Below are 11853 nucleotides of genomic sequence, written 5' to 3' on the forward strand. Positions count from 1 at the left end.
GGACCGTGGGAACAAAAAGATACACTACACTTGCTCAAGACCGCCATCTACTTGGCCTCTCCAATGACCCGTGTAACGAATTTCGGACGGAAGCGAACCTATCTTGAAGCTGGACTTGCAACGACACCAGCAGAAACTGCAGATCCTACAGTTCTTGAGGCGATAGACGAACCAACAGCCGAAAATGTCCCACCAAGGAAAAAGAAACGTTCAAAACAAGAAGGCAATTCCAAGGCAGCAGTAGATGGTAGGAATAATGCACATTCGAAGCAAGGAAAAAGTGCGTATTCAGCTTTTACTATATTGCTTCGTATCCATGTAGCTTGCTAGCAAAAGCCAGTAGAGCTGCCGCATCTGAACTTCGCCGCCAACAACGAATAGCTGAACGCGACGCCCTCATAACGTGTTTCGCATGCCGTGAAAGAGGCCATGCAGCCAGAAATTGCCCCAAGACGAAGATCCAAGACACAAATGGGAAGCCAGGAAAGACCGTCGTCGGTATCTGCTATAGGTCCGCTCCCATGTTTCGGTCATCTTCAAGTGCTTAAGGAATGGTATACTAGATGTGGCTCCACCAAGCATACTTTGTCCAAGTGTAGAAAACCTTCAGATCCGTCGAATCCTTTCCCTTTTGCTTCCTGCTTCGTCTGCAGCGGTCAGGGACACCTAGCATCGTCCTGTCCACAGAACAAGGAGAAAGGAGTATATCCGAATGGAGGGTGCTGCAAAATTTGCGGGGACACCTCTCATCTTGCGAAGGACTGCGAGCTCAGAAAGAAAGGTCGGTATGCCTTAACATTTTGGGTTCATGGCGGCTAACACCTTTCCTCCTTTAGATCTGACGCATAATCCTTCCGTTTTCGTTGTAGATGAAGATGTGGGCGTTGGTGCTGACGAAGATGGCTTTCATGTTTTCAAAAGAAAGCACCATGAAGTGGAGCGAGATGAAAAGGCTGCTCAGCGACAAGTGGTGCTTTCGAATCGGAATCCTCCCGTACGTAAGAAAAAAGTAGTGCACTTTTAACATCAGTTTTGGATCTTGGGGCTGCCTTTCTGAAGGCCTTCTCGATGTTTCCATGATTTATCTGTGATTCTTTCAATGGGACAATGCCGTGAAGTAAGATTCGCTCATTTCAGTGAGATCATGTCTGTTGACGTTCCGTCCAGTAATCGTCGAATGTCTACATGTGCTTAACATGCTGCCTCAGTGGAAGATCCCCCTTCTCGTAATTGATTAATGGTAACTTCCATATAGTCTAGTTGTCGCGGCCTTCTTAAAGCTCTTTACTGCTTCCTAAACTCGGCGGCAGTCTTTTATTCCCACGAACCTGAGCCTATCTCTTATTGCTCTTGAAAGACGTAGCTCCTCTGGTATGAGCTACTTCACTGTATATTTTTTCACGTTAACTAAGAACACTTTGTCTTTAGTTGCCCTACGAAATGTCGTCGAGGAACTTTGCTTCGGATACGTTTGTGGAAGACGACGGTTCAAATAACCAAGGTGTTACTTCCTTTCCAGCGCAGGAGGATTTCTTGCATGTATTGGAGTATGTCTTTTCAACAATAGTTAACTAAGAGTATGGTTCTGACAGTTGTATAGACCATTTATTGATGCTGTGGTCCAGCTGGAAACACTGGATAAATGCGTGGACCGTCGCCATCAGTCACAAAGGCTTGCCCTATCCATGGGTATCGATGTTGAAAATAACACCGAAGACAGTCCTTCCTGAGTTGGAACAAATCAACTCCGTTGAGACGTTGGCAAACGATAGGCTTAAAGTGGATATGGTGCTCCTTAGTGCTCTCCATGAACCATCGGTTCTGGCCAAAATGAGTGCCCATATCAACGAGCTCCATCATTGGATGGAGACGAATAGAAACCATGCTCGCCGTATCGCCGATACACTCGTGAAGCACTATAAATCTTTTAATTTTCCTCTGAACTCCGTATCGTCACGCATCGGAGACCTATTGTCGGAAGCGTTGGCTATCAGAAATAAACTTGAAGAGGTGTGTGGCCTGTGGGATTTATTTTACCGTGCTTTGCTGATGGTTGACCCAGAAAGTTGAATGTGAGAAGAAGCCATATACGCAACAAAGTATACTGCAAAAGCGGGCGGCATCTGTAGTAAGATCGGCCTTGGAACCCATTCTAGCGGATTTTCGAGTGCAAGAGGAGAATACGTGGCAAGAACATAAAGAGAGGTTTTGGCAGGGCTTGCAGAAATGCATGGCGCCGTCAATTGAGATGTCAGAAAAGGGAAACGGGCAACTAGTGATTATGGAGATGGAGACTTGAATGAGCGTTCAACAGACTGAACGTTGAATGTATAATGCGTCGTAATATTCGTGTTAAAACACATTGAACAAGTTATGATAGTAGCATGTTGAGTCCAACTCGCGTCTGGTAGAACCGTTGCTCAAGCCTTGTCGGTCAAACGGTATTGATTAGAAGCACAGCCACACTGTCACGGTTGCCCTTCACTTCGTTCCGCCTCCCCATTTCTTTCCTTCGTACCTCATCGTTGCCTCTCTTTTCCCTCTGTGTGGTCTTCGTTGAGCAGGAGAAATTCGCTCCTTTCTTGAACGCTACGATGTCAATAACAATAACACCGGAGATCATTACTAGGTGTGTATGCTTAGAAATCGCGGTTTGCATGAATGCTGAGAACTTGCAGCGCTCAGCCAGACAGCAAAACTCGTCGATATGACCGTCAGCTCAGGCTATGGGCTGCCTCTGGTCAAAATTTGCTCGAAGAGTCGCGAGTTTTGGTCTTGTCGTCGTCAGCCACATCAACATCGATCCTAAAGAATCTAGTCCTACCAGGGATCGGCCACTTTACCATTCTTGATGATGCCATTACCAGTGCTTCCGATGCTGGTAACAACTTCTTCCTGGAAGGCCCTTCTTCAATTGGGAAACATCGTGCATCCGAAGCTGTACGCCTTCTGAGCGAGCTCAATGATGGCGTGACGGGAGAGGCGGTGACTTCGACACCTGTGGCCAGCGTAGTGTCGTCGCTCGATTTTCTCAGTAAATTTACGCTTATTATCACTCATAATCTTCCTCCAAGTCAACTGCAAACCCTCTCCGACACATTGTGGTCGTCGCCAACGACACCTGCTCTTCTAGTTGTCTCTTCATCCGGTTTCCTTGCCGAATTTTTCATCCAGCATCATCCGCACCCTATCATTGAATCCCATACCGAGACACCTCCATCTCTGCGAATATATGATCCGTTCCCTGCTCTACTTGAGCATTCCAAGTCTCTCAAGTTTAACGAAATGGACCCTACAGAGCATGCGCATATCCCATACATTCCCATTCTTATACACGCCAGATCACTCATTTCTCATACCCCAAAGACCCAGGAAGAGAAAAACGCGTTGAAAGCACTCATTCTCTCACTCAAATTAAAACAGGACGAGGAGAATTTTGATGAGGCGCATGCTCAGGCGTATCGCATCTGGACGCCAATATCCCTTCCTTCCGCACTCACCCAAGACATCTTTCCACATCTCGACACAAAGCTTGCTCCGCCTGCCATCCCAGATACTGTGCACGCCCTTTTGACAGCACTCAAGCGATTCACGGAGCGGGAGCCACACGTGTTGCCCGTTTCTCCAGCGCTGCCAGATATGAAGGCTTCGACGGAAACGTATATTCACCTGCAGAGGATGTATAAAGACCAGTTCAATGCCGACAAGGAGGTGTTCAAATCGTTGATCCCAGCGAATGCAGGTGATATTCCAGATGATCTTATCGAAACGTTCATTCGGAACGCACACGGGGTGCAAGTCTTTTTGGGGGAAAAGTGGGGCGCGTTCGACAAGGACGTGAACCGAGTTGGTGAGGCGATGGCGACCAGTCCAAAAGACACGAGCGTGCATTTGGCGCTGAGGGCAGTCAGGGAGGTTCTGGAAAGTAGTGGCGCTGGTGAAAGCGTTAACGCCAAGGTATCGGCAGAGGAGATTAGGACGCAAATTGCGGGGATGCTGCCGCCTGGCACGGAGCTTGGTGAGGAGATAGATGATGCCGTCGGAGAGATGTAAGTTTTTTCCGTGATGCTTAGCCCCTTTGATGCTTATACTTCTTAGTACGCGATCTCCTACAGCTGATCTGCCTAATACTGCAGCTATGCTCGGTGGTCTGGTTGCACAAGAGGCTATCAAGATGATTACTAGGCAGTATGTTCCTCAGGGTGGATACTGCGTTGTAGATTGTATAGACATGCGAACGGGAGTTGTTGGGCTGTGATGAAGTCAAGAAAAGAATGTATTATAGATGAAACAGCTGTAACAAATTTGACAAGTGCTCGCGTGGTAGGCGCCCTGTTCCAGACAAATGATGGCGGCTACCCATCATCCCCCATGATGTCTCTTAGTATTACTGCTCCACCAAGTCGAAAATTGCAATGCCCAACCGACATGGGACGCCTAGCGGTCCTTGGCCTTTTATTGACATTGAAGATGCAGTCAGTACACTCCCATTCTGCCGGTAATGCGTCTCAACAAGAATTATAAACAGATAGATCCAGAACAGCTCTCTACAGAAGTCGCTCCACGACGACAGACTCACGAGTCAGATGCTGAATATCCCTTTAATAATGAGGCCGATAACTGGCGACGGTATCCTCACAGTCTCTTTCCCAACTGGACAAAGAGTCAGCAGAAAAAGAGCGGTATACACGATATTATAGAACCACGATGGAGAAACCAAGGCAGGCACTTACGATCTACACCCCGGTCGTCTGCTTGTATGGTATACAGGTTGAATATTCTGAAGGAGGGCCGGTTCCATGCCAAGACGAGTCGGGAACCTGGGTGGGTTGTTCGCGGCGATACGGACAGCATAAATCAGTTCTGGGATGCACTGACGAACCCTGTAGGTACTCTAATATTCCTGTCTTTCTGTTCTAATGTACCTGCCAGGCGCCTCCAGACACCCGTACTCAAACATTCTTCGTTGATACCTTGAACGGGCCGGTGCTGCAGATGCTCGGAACAAGGTGGGTTTCTCTATATTATTTACTGTCACCGCTCACTAAAAGGTTCATAGGTTCACTATTGATCCCTTCTTCTTCTCTTCTTCCCTTGGTTGGATACCTTGCCGGTATCAGGAACAATTTCTTCCAGGACGGGGCGACCGTAAGCACTAAGGCCTTTAATCCGAATTCCTGCGCTGAAATCATTTTCGTAGATATCACTTTAACGTTGATGTTTGTCCTGACCCGGCCTAACCGCGTCCACACATCTGCACCTACGCCTGCTCCCTCTAGTTATCCTCCTAGCACGAACACGATACCCCAAAACGGAGACACTTCCTATGACTTTTCTATACCCTCTAATTTTTTCAACGAGCAAACTATCATTGATACCGACCAGCCTTTGCTTTTACAAAGTACTAGTGGGTGTCAATTATTGCATGCTGTGTCCCCAGCTCACACCGCACAGATACACTCCTGGATCATGACTTGATTGGTATACATGCTGTTCGCCGCTCCATCGACCATCCGAGTCCTAGTACTGTTATAACGTATTTACCTCCCCCTACTCAGCACGGAACCACAACCGCAGATAGCCTACATGCAAGAATCATGGCAACAGGTTCGGACTTCTCATGGGCCTTGGATGTAGACATCCCGCTAACTATGATGATAGGTCGCTCTGTTTATTGGACAGAATTATATCGCGTCTCTGCGGATGCTACCTTGCTCGTCCTTGCACAGTTATGGTATGCCCTTTACGCGTGGGACGAAGTTCTGGAAGCCCTTACGACGGAGGTCGTCTGGCTCGAAGCCCACACGCTTTCGACGCTTCGCATATACGAAGCGCCAAAGCCTAGTCCATCTGTTGCCACTACGGATCCTATCCCTGCCTCCTCCAACGATGCGCCCCAGGCCCCCCCACCACCCGAGCATAATATGGATGCCCATGAACGTACGCACGCGTATATACACCAACTACACGTCTTGCGCGCGCATTTGTTGCACTACCAGGAGCTGCTCGAGGATTTCAGGAAAACGGTAGCATTTCTGGTGGATACCCCCCATCCAGGTATTCCTGCAGATTTGCCTTCCCAAGTGGTTGTTCAGAAGGAATGCAATACTCTTCTCATGGATATCAAGCGCCTTGAGGCCACTAGAGCTATGTTGGATGAACGTCTAGGCAATGCTATGAATTTAGTTAGTGTTGACATGGAACTGGGTTTAGTTCCTCTTTCTTACTTTGACGATACAGGCGTTTAGTAGCGTGGCAATCGAAGATAGCAAAAGGAGGCAGCGGCTGAGTGAGGCAGCATTGCGCGATAGTGCTGGTGAGTAGGTTTTCTCTTCTTGATCTACATCGGATTTAACAAATCTCGCAGCTATGAAGCAAATCGCGTATATCACTATGATCTATCTTCCTGCGTCATTATGTGCGGTAAGCATCTGACGCACAATACGCAGCCCAATCTGACAATGAAGCAGGCATTTTTAGGGATGAACACGCATGAAATCACTGGGGACCCAAAAATGCCCGGCAGTATCCCCATATACTTCGCTGTCGCGCTCCCACTGACCACCCTCACAGTGTGGGTGATGATGCTTCTTTACCGCAGTGAAAGACGGCAAAGAGAGATCGAGATACAGGAGGGCGGCGTGGTAGCGCCTGTGCGAGCAGCTCTAACGAAACTGCTCTATCCGATACGAGTGTTCATCCGTGCACTGTCGTTTACTCCCCAGAAGAAACGACCAAAAGACGAGGCTGTGATTATGAGCACACGATCCAGTGTGAGGACGACTAGCCGTCGGCCCACTGTAGTGAGAAGTGCGAGGTCAAGCGTGAGGTCGGCTCGTAGACTACCTCAGGATGATGATGACGAAGCCCAGCCCGAAGTCACGTAGTTTTAATTATTGCACAGCGGTAGTATATTAGTAGTACGGACCACGAAGGACCTCCAGGGCGGATGTATACTGACTCTGTATCGAGAACTAAGGTTCGCATTGCTTATATGCAATGTTCGTTTCAATTTGACAACATTGCATACTGTTCCTCTCCGCCCAAAATAACACAAATAGATAGTAGAAAGCGTATAACCCAGCGGTACAGCGAGCTACTTTGGTGCGGGAACAGTTGATGCACTCGGTGGCGCCTCCATGCGCGCTACAACCGCCTCCGATATACTCCCTGCCAACTTGAGTTTATCCCAGACAGCTCCATAGATCTCCATCTCTCTCTGAACGATACTTTGCTGGATATTCTCCCTCAGTTGGTCGATCATCGACTGCACATTCTCACGTATCACAGGTAGAACGACCGACTCGATGTGTGGGCGAAGATGCTCTGGCGAGATGGGCACAGGCGGCGCCGCAGGATTGGATTTGTAGTCGTCCAGAGCAGCTTTGATTGCATCCATCCGCCGAATGCTTTCTTTTTCTCCGATCTCCCAGATTTGGACTCGCGCTTGAAGCTGCGGCTATAGTGAGCATAACATAATCTGGGCAAAGGGAGGTATTTTACTTTGTGAATGTCATCTTGTAAAGCAGCAGTTTTCCCTCTTCACTTCATCCTGGTCTGCGTCCCTTCCAGCCGCCTTAGTCATAACATCTGCCATCTCGACAGCGACCTCTCCGAGTTGTTGCTCTACGGTGTGGAGCCTAATGCTCGACATTTGGCGAAACTGGGCCTCTGGATCTGTCCCTGCATTCCTGGCCGTTTCAAGCTCCTCGTACCGGTTTTCCATTAGCGCGATGACTTCGGCTTGAATGTCATTGTCGTGGTTAAGAAGTAAATTTTGCAAGTCAAGTAATTGGCTCTCTACTGCGTCGATTCCCTCCCGTAGCTCAGCGGCATTGAAAGTGGAATCGTCGAGTCCACCGTCCGACAATCGCCGCCGTTTTCGGCTGGAAATTGTCGTCGTTTCTTCCGGACCAAACTGGTCCTCCCGCGTCTTGTTTATAGAAATATTCAATTCGCTGACGTTTTTCGTCACTGTATCAACCAACTTGACCATATCTGCGTATTTATTCTCGATGACGCCTTGTTCAGGCCGAGGAGCCATGGGCCAACTATCGGTTTCCACGATTTTGTTGAAGTGATGCTTGAACCGGGCGTGGTGGTCGCTTAGCTCCTGTTTGAGACGCTCGAGCTCTTTCGAACAGGATGCGACAGAATTTGACGGAGGAAGGCTATCAATAAGGTTTTGTGTTACTTTGACCCTTTCCTCGAGCACCATGATAGATGCACGCATCTTGTTCCAGGCAACCCAATGACTTGAGAGAGCGTTAGCTGTTATATAAACTGTGTAAAGACGCATACTTTAGCCTTTGTTCCCAAATTTTTCTCTTCTCCTCGGTTGACAGTTCATATTTGGGCTGTTTCAGTCCTAATGTTGGGTGATCCGGTGGAGGCGGGATGGGATCAAGAACAGTGGGCCCCGGTGGAGGTGGAGGCGGTGGCTGGACCACGTTAGTCGACGGCGGCGGGGGTGGTGGAGGCGACACGAAAGAGGTCGAGGTCGCAGAAATCGGAGGTGGAAACGAGGAGCTGGTAGCCGACGGTGGCGCTGATTTCGCCCAACTTGAATTGTCGGTGACTCTGCTATCCCTGGCTCGTCTTTCTGGTCGCGAACTAGGACCTAGTACAGGCGACGGCGACCGTCTGGCATTGCTTTCGCGTCGAGTAGAGCCCATGGAATCCGTGCTAGGACGCCGACGGGGGTCCCTTGTGGGCGAGGGCATTGTTGTCGTGAACTTGGACGAGTCAGAACGTCGACCTGGAGTGAGTGAATGCCACTCTGCGTCCGATGGATGAACAAAATAGCAGTAAGACGGCCTTGGGCAGCCTCTGTCGATTGGGGTACCGTCGCTTCTGTAGTACTGGTTGTCTTTCAAGATGGTGAACCTTGATAAGCTTCAAGAATGTTACGTACGCGACATCGGATTTGCCTGGCCATCGAAGTATGGGTGCAAGTCTCGTCGGACTTTGAACGTCATGCCTATCGTGACTTTGCATTTCACTATTTTCTGTCCGTCAAAGGCTCAAAGTCCAGCAAGCTCGCTTATGAAAGGGAATCTACACATCCGCAGTGTCTTTGAAAAAAAATATACAGAATTAACTTGTCTAAGAGTTACATTTTTTTGACCGAAGTTGCACCATTTCCAAGTCCGTACTGGTGCAGGAAACTTTGGCCAAATACTGCAGCCAACTTATCTTCTAGACGAGCCATGGCAACATTCTCGAACTTGTCCAAGACCGGTTGTAGCTTCGATCTCAACACCGTTTCTCCTGCTGCCTGGAGATCCCACATCGGATGGGCTGTTTTTAGCTCCTTCATCGCGGCCATCAACGCGCCGTACTCTTCATCCCCACAATCACTCATCCTCTCGACTTCGACGACCTTATGCTTCACCTATGAATTATTTCAATCCTGGCTCCATATAAACCTTTATGAGGAACTTTACGTACCAGCTCAGCGTTCCCACGTATGATCTGCCCTTCGATTCTGGCGATTCGGGTCTGCAGGAATATCTTAAAGTTATCCATCACTTGGGGACTGACATCCTTGACTTTTCGCTCGCGTATCCAGATCTTATGGCCATTTTCCTTGAGATATTTGACCGCATATTCTACCCGATCTCGGGAATCCTTCATCCATGCATACAGACCCTCAACGTATGTCTCCATGGTCTGCAGTGTAGCCGGTTCGGGAAGTTCACCAAGGTCGCCTAGCGTCTCAGCCATGAGATGCCCCAGCTTGCTCTCGAGAGAATCGAGATCCTTATATCTCTCTAATTCTGAAATACCACTCGTCTGGTTGCCGTTCGGAAAAGCTTCAGATACTTGTCGGATTTCTTGGCGCCGTGTAGCGCACTCTTGGATTGCTAGCTGCCTACGGATACCTTGTACAAAGAGACTTGAGGAGAATGTCAGCGATCGGTAGGTAAGATGGACGCGCTCTTACGTTGATATATGCTGGAGATACGCGTCTTCGCTTGAAGGAACGGGTGGCCTGTATCGCAGAGCTTCGCGGTCTGTAGGCCATGGTGAAGAACGGTCCAGATCGATATAGTGGAACTTTGCAAGAAGCTCAGCTTCTCTCAAAGTCGTCACAGTGGCTGGTAGACGGGGTCGCTTAGGGGGAGAGGGTTGAGGGCCCGTTCCGTAGAAAGACCTTGCTGTGCCCCAGTCGTCGTCGTCCGGGTGTATATACTTGCACGACGATCCATAAGGACATGGTCCCAGTGCCGTGCCGTCACGAGCGAAGTACTGAAAATCTATCAAGTTTGCGAAGTGTTTGGGAAAATAAATCTTACTGAGCATCGTATTCTGTCCATGGACAACATGCTTCTTGTGAATGGGGGTGATGGTAAGAGACGGACCCGGAAGTGACTCTTCACCAAAAAAAAAGAGTAGGCGCCGAGAAAGTTCTTCAGAGAAAAGAAGTCGTTAGTCGCATGTTCCTAGCGGTTCTGGAGAGAGTGATCACTTGTTTTATGGAATTCGAAGCCGGAGTTGGCGGGGATTCATATTTTGCCTTACATATATGCTTTTCAATGTGCTCGTTGCCGCGAATCGATAGCATTTTACTTTCATATCTACTATATTTTGAGCCTGCTTTTAGCACGGCCAGGAACGTATCTACAGGAACAAACGGAATGGATAACCTCGAAAGATATCAGCTTTATATTATAAGTAATGTAGGGTTAAACTTACCTCTGTTCTTGACTCTGAAAATGCTGACTAGGACAGAATAGATGATCATGATGATTCCAACCCAAAGATATACCTGCAGCCTTTGTCGAGAAGCAGATGTCTGGTAGGGCACGATGACAGTAAGCATCAGGAAGGAAAACGCGAGGAGACCATCTGCATCAAAAGTTAAGAAAATTACACACAGAGATAGGCAATCGACGTACAAACTAAGGCTATGACTTGAACCTCTTGCCCGAACTGGTTTTGATACCCATTAGCAATCCAATTACCGTTTGCACCAGAGTATGGAGCATTTCTGATACGCGTAAACATGTAGCCAGAAGTGAAGATGAGTGAACTCAGGATCGAGAGGACAGCCCAAGTCCATCGGCTTTTGAGAACCGGTGCAATATAACGAAGAACGGAGAGGGCGCCCAGGAAACCAGTAATGTAGGTGCCCCAACGAGTCCAGTCAATGGGTGCTTTGTATGGGATTGGAACGGGGGTATGATTGGAGAGTTGCTCCGCCAGAGGTCCAGCCTCGAAACCACTACGGAAAGTCAAGAATAGTACCAAAGGAAACGCGAACGACATACTTGGAGAAGTCATATTTGATTGGATTATATTTTCCATTGGCAGGCTGTCGAGGACCTTGGGTTGGAGGGTACATGTAGACGACTGGCGCCGAGGTCATTCCAAGCTGCGGAAATGATGTGAGCGTGGTCACGACATGAAAGAATGGGCTACATACCTGCGCAAAGACCGTTTGACCGTCGTCAAAGTCTAAGGTTCCAAAGAAATGGGCGTCACGATGTTCCTTGGGGGCGGCTACCCAGGCTTTGGCAACTGCGGTCCACGATGGATCAAATTCCCTGTTTAGAGTTAACAAGATGCACATAGCGATGGTCTACATAGATACTGACCTGCATGGCTCACATCTACGCCGCTTGTCCAGTGCTGTGAACTGGATGGCAGCAGACCAGTTGCGGTTGGAGGCGGTCAATAGTTCATATGTCTGGGCATTGAGATGAATGAGGCCGTTGCCAGCGGCAGCAAGATCGACGAGTTGTGCTTGTATGTCGTCGGCGGCAGCAAGCACGACGGGTAGAAGTAAAAAAGCAGAGGCGCAGAGTGACCTGCCAATACATGGATGATGGACGTGGAAGGCAAAGTTTC

The 11853-nt window shown here is 48.7% G+C and overlaps 7 protein-coding genes across 7 annotated transcripts; 4 read left to right on the forward strand and 3 right to left on the reverse strand.

The window, feature by feature from the left end:
- The first annotated feature begins 16 nt into the window (after positions 1 to 16).
- On the forward strand, positions 17 to 1277 carry EV420DRAFT_287072 (uncharacterized protein). Its single transcript, XM_060481543.1, has 5 exons — positions 17 to 280; positions 331 to 511; positions 564 to 781; positions 837 to 1117; positions 1168 to 1277. Exons 1-4 carry the CDS (start codon positions 64 to 66, stop codon positions 1022 to 1024), a joined length of 804 nt encoding a protein of 267 aa, XP_060331935.1. The 5' UTR covers positions 17 to 63; the 3' UTR covers positions 1025 to 1117; positions 1168 to 1277.
- Positions 1278 to 2390, forward strand: EV420DRAFT_287073 (uncharacterized protein). Its single transcript, XM_060481544.1, has 4 exons — positions 1278 to 1371; positions 1429 to 1547; positions 1601 to 2010; positions 2063 to 2390. The coding sequence occupies exons 2-4, from the start codon at positions 1538 to 1540 to the stop codon at positions 2297 to 2299; spliced, it is 657 nt and encodes a 218-aa protein (XP_060331936.1). The 5' UTR covers positions 1278 to 1371; positions 1429 to 1537; the 3' UTR covers positions 2300 to 2390.
- A 76-nt stretch (positions 2391 to 2466) lies between these two features.
- On the forward strand, positions 2467 to 4351 carry EV420DRAFT_1333183 (uncharacterized protein). Its single transcript, XM_060468833.1, has 3 exons — positions 2467 to 2629; positions 2679 to 4049; positions 4099 to 4351. The coding sequence occupies exons 1-3, from the start codon at positions 2595 to 2597 to the stop codon at positions 4256 to 4258; spliced, it is 1566 nt and encodes a 521-aa protein (XP_060331937.1). The 5' UTR covers positions 2467 to 2594; the 3' UTR covers positions 4259 to 4351.
- Positions 4352 to 4415: 64 nt separating this feature from the next.
- Positions 4416 to 6887, forward strand: EV420DRAFT_1269095 (uncharacterized protein; the record flags this gene model as incomplete). Its single annotated transcript, XM_060467482.1, has 10 exons — positions 4416 to 4475; positions 4544 to 4885; positions 4933 to 5009; positions 5060 to 5148; positions 5201 to 5407; positions 5455 to 5607; positions 5662 to 6185; positions 6241 to 6316; positions 6368 to 6423; positions 6471 to 6887. 10 exons carry the CDS (start codon positions 4416 to 4418, stop codon positions 6885 to 6887), a joined length of 2001 nt encoding a protein of 666 aa, XP_060331938.1.
- Positions 6888 to 7175: 288 nt separating this feature from the next.
- On the reverse strand, positions 7176 to 8949 carry EV420DRAFT_287146 (uncharacterized protein). The gene is made up of 3 exons (XM_060481545.1): positions 8302 to 8949; positions 7504 to 8255; positions 7176 to 7453 (listed from the first exon to the last, which is right to left on the reverse strand). Exons 1-2 carry the CDS (start codon positions 8721 to 8723, stop codon positions 7514 to 7516), a joined length of 1164 nt encoding a protein of 387 aa, XP_060331939.1. The 5' UTR covers positions 8724 to 8949; the 3' UTR covers positions 7176 to 7453; positions 7504 to 7513.
- A 126-nt stretch (positions 8950 to 9075) lies between these two features.
- EV420DRAFT_1537499 (uncharacterized protein) lies at positions 9076 to 10507 on the reverse strand. The gene is made up of 4 exons (XM_060472946.1): positions 10299 to 10507; positions 9947 to 10251; positions 9451 to 9898; positions 9076 to 9394 (listed from the first exon to the last, which is right to left on the reverse strand). The coding sequence occupies exons 1-4, from the start codon at positions 10326 to 10328 to the stop codon at positions 9113 to 9115; spliced, it is 1065 nt and encodes a 354-aa protein (XP_060331940.1). The 5' UTR covers positions 10329 to 10507; the 3' UTR covers positions 9076 to 9112.
- Positions 10508 to 10623: 116 nt separating this feature from the next.
- EV420DRAFT_1269056 (oligosaccharyl transferase subunit OST3/OST6 family) lies at positions 10624 to 11746 on the reverse strand (the record flags this gene model as incomplete). The annotated part of the gene is made up of 6 exons (XM_060467477.1): positions 10624 to 10649; positions 10699 to 10851; positions 10902 to 11227; positions 11274 to 11377; positions 11429 to 11549; positions 11601 to 11746. Coding segments are annotated over 6 exons (876 nt in total), but the record flags the coding sequence as incomplete, so codon positions are not given.
- Between the last annotated feature and the right edge of the window lie 107 nt (positions 11747 to 11853).

The sequence above is a fragment of the Desarmillaria tabescens genome (assembly GCF_030435595.1).
Source record: "Desarmillaria tabescens strain CCBAS 213 chromosome Unknown EV420scaffold_14, whole genome shotgun sequence".
NCBI lineage: Eukaryota > Fungi > Basidiomycota > Agaricomycetes > Agaricales > Physalacriaceae > Desarmillaria > Desarmillaria tabescens.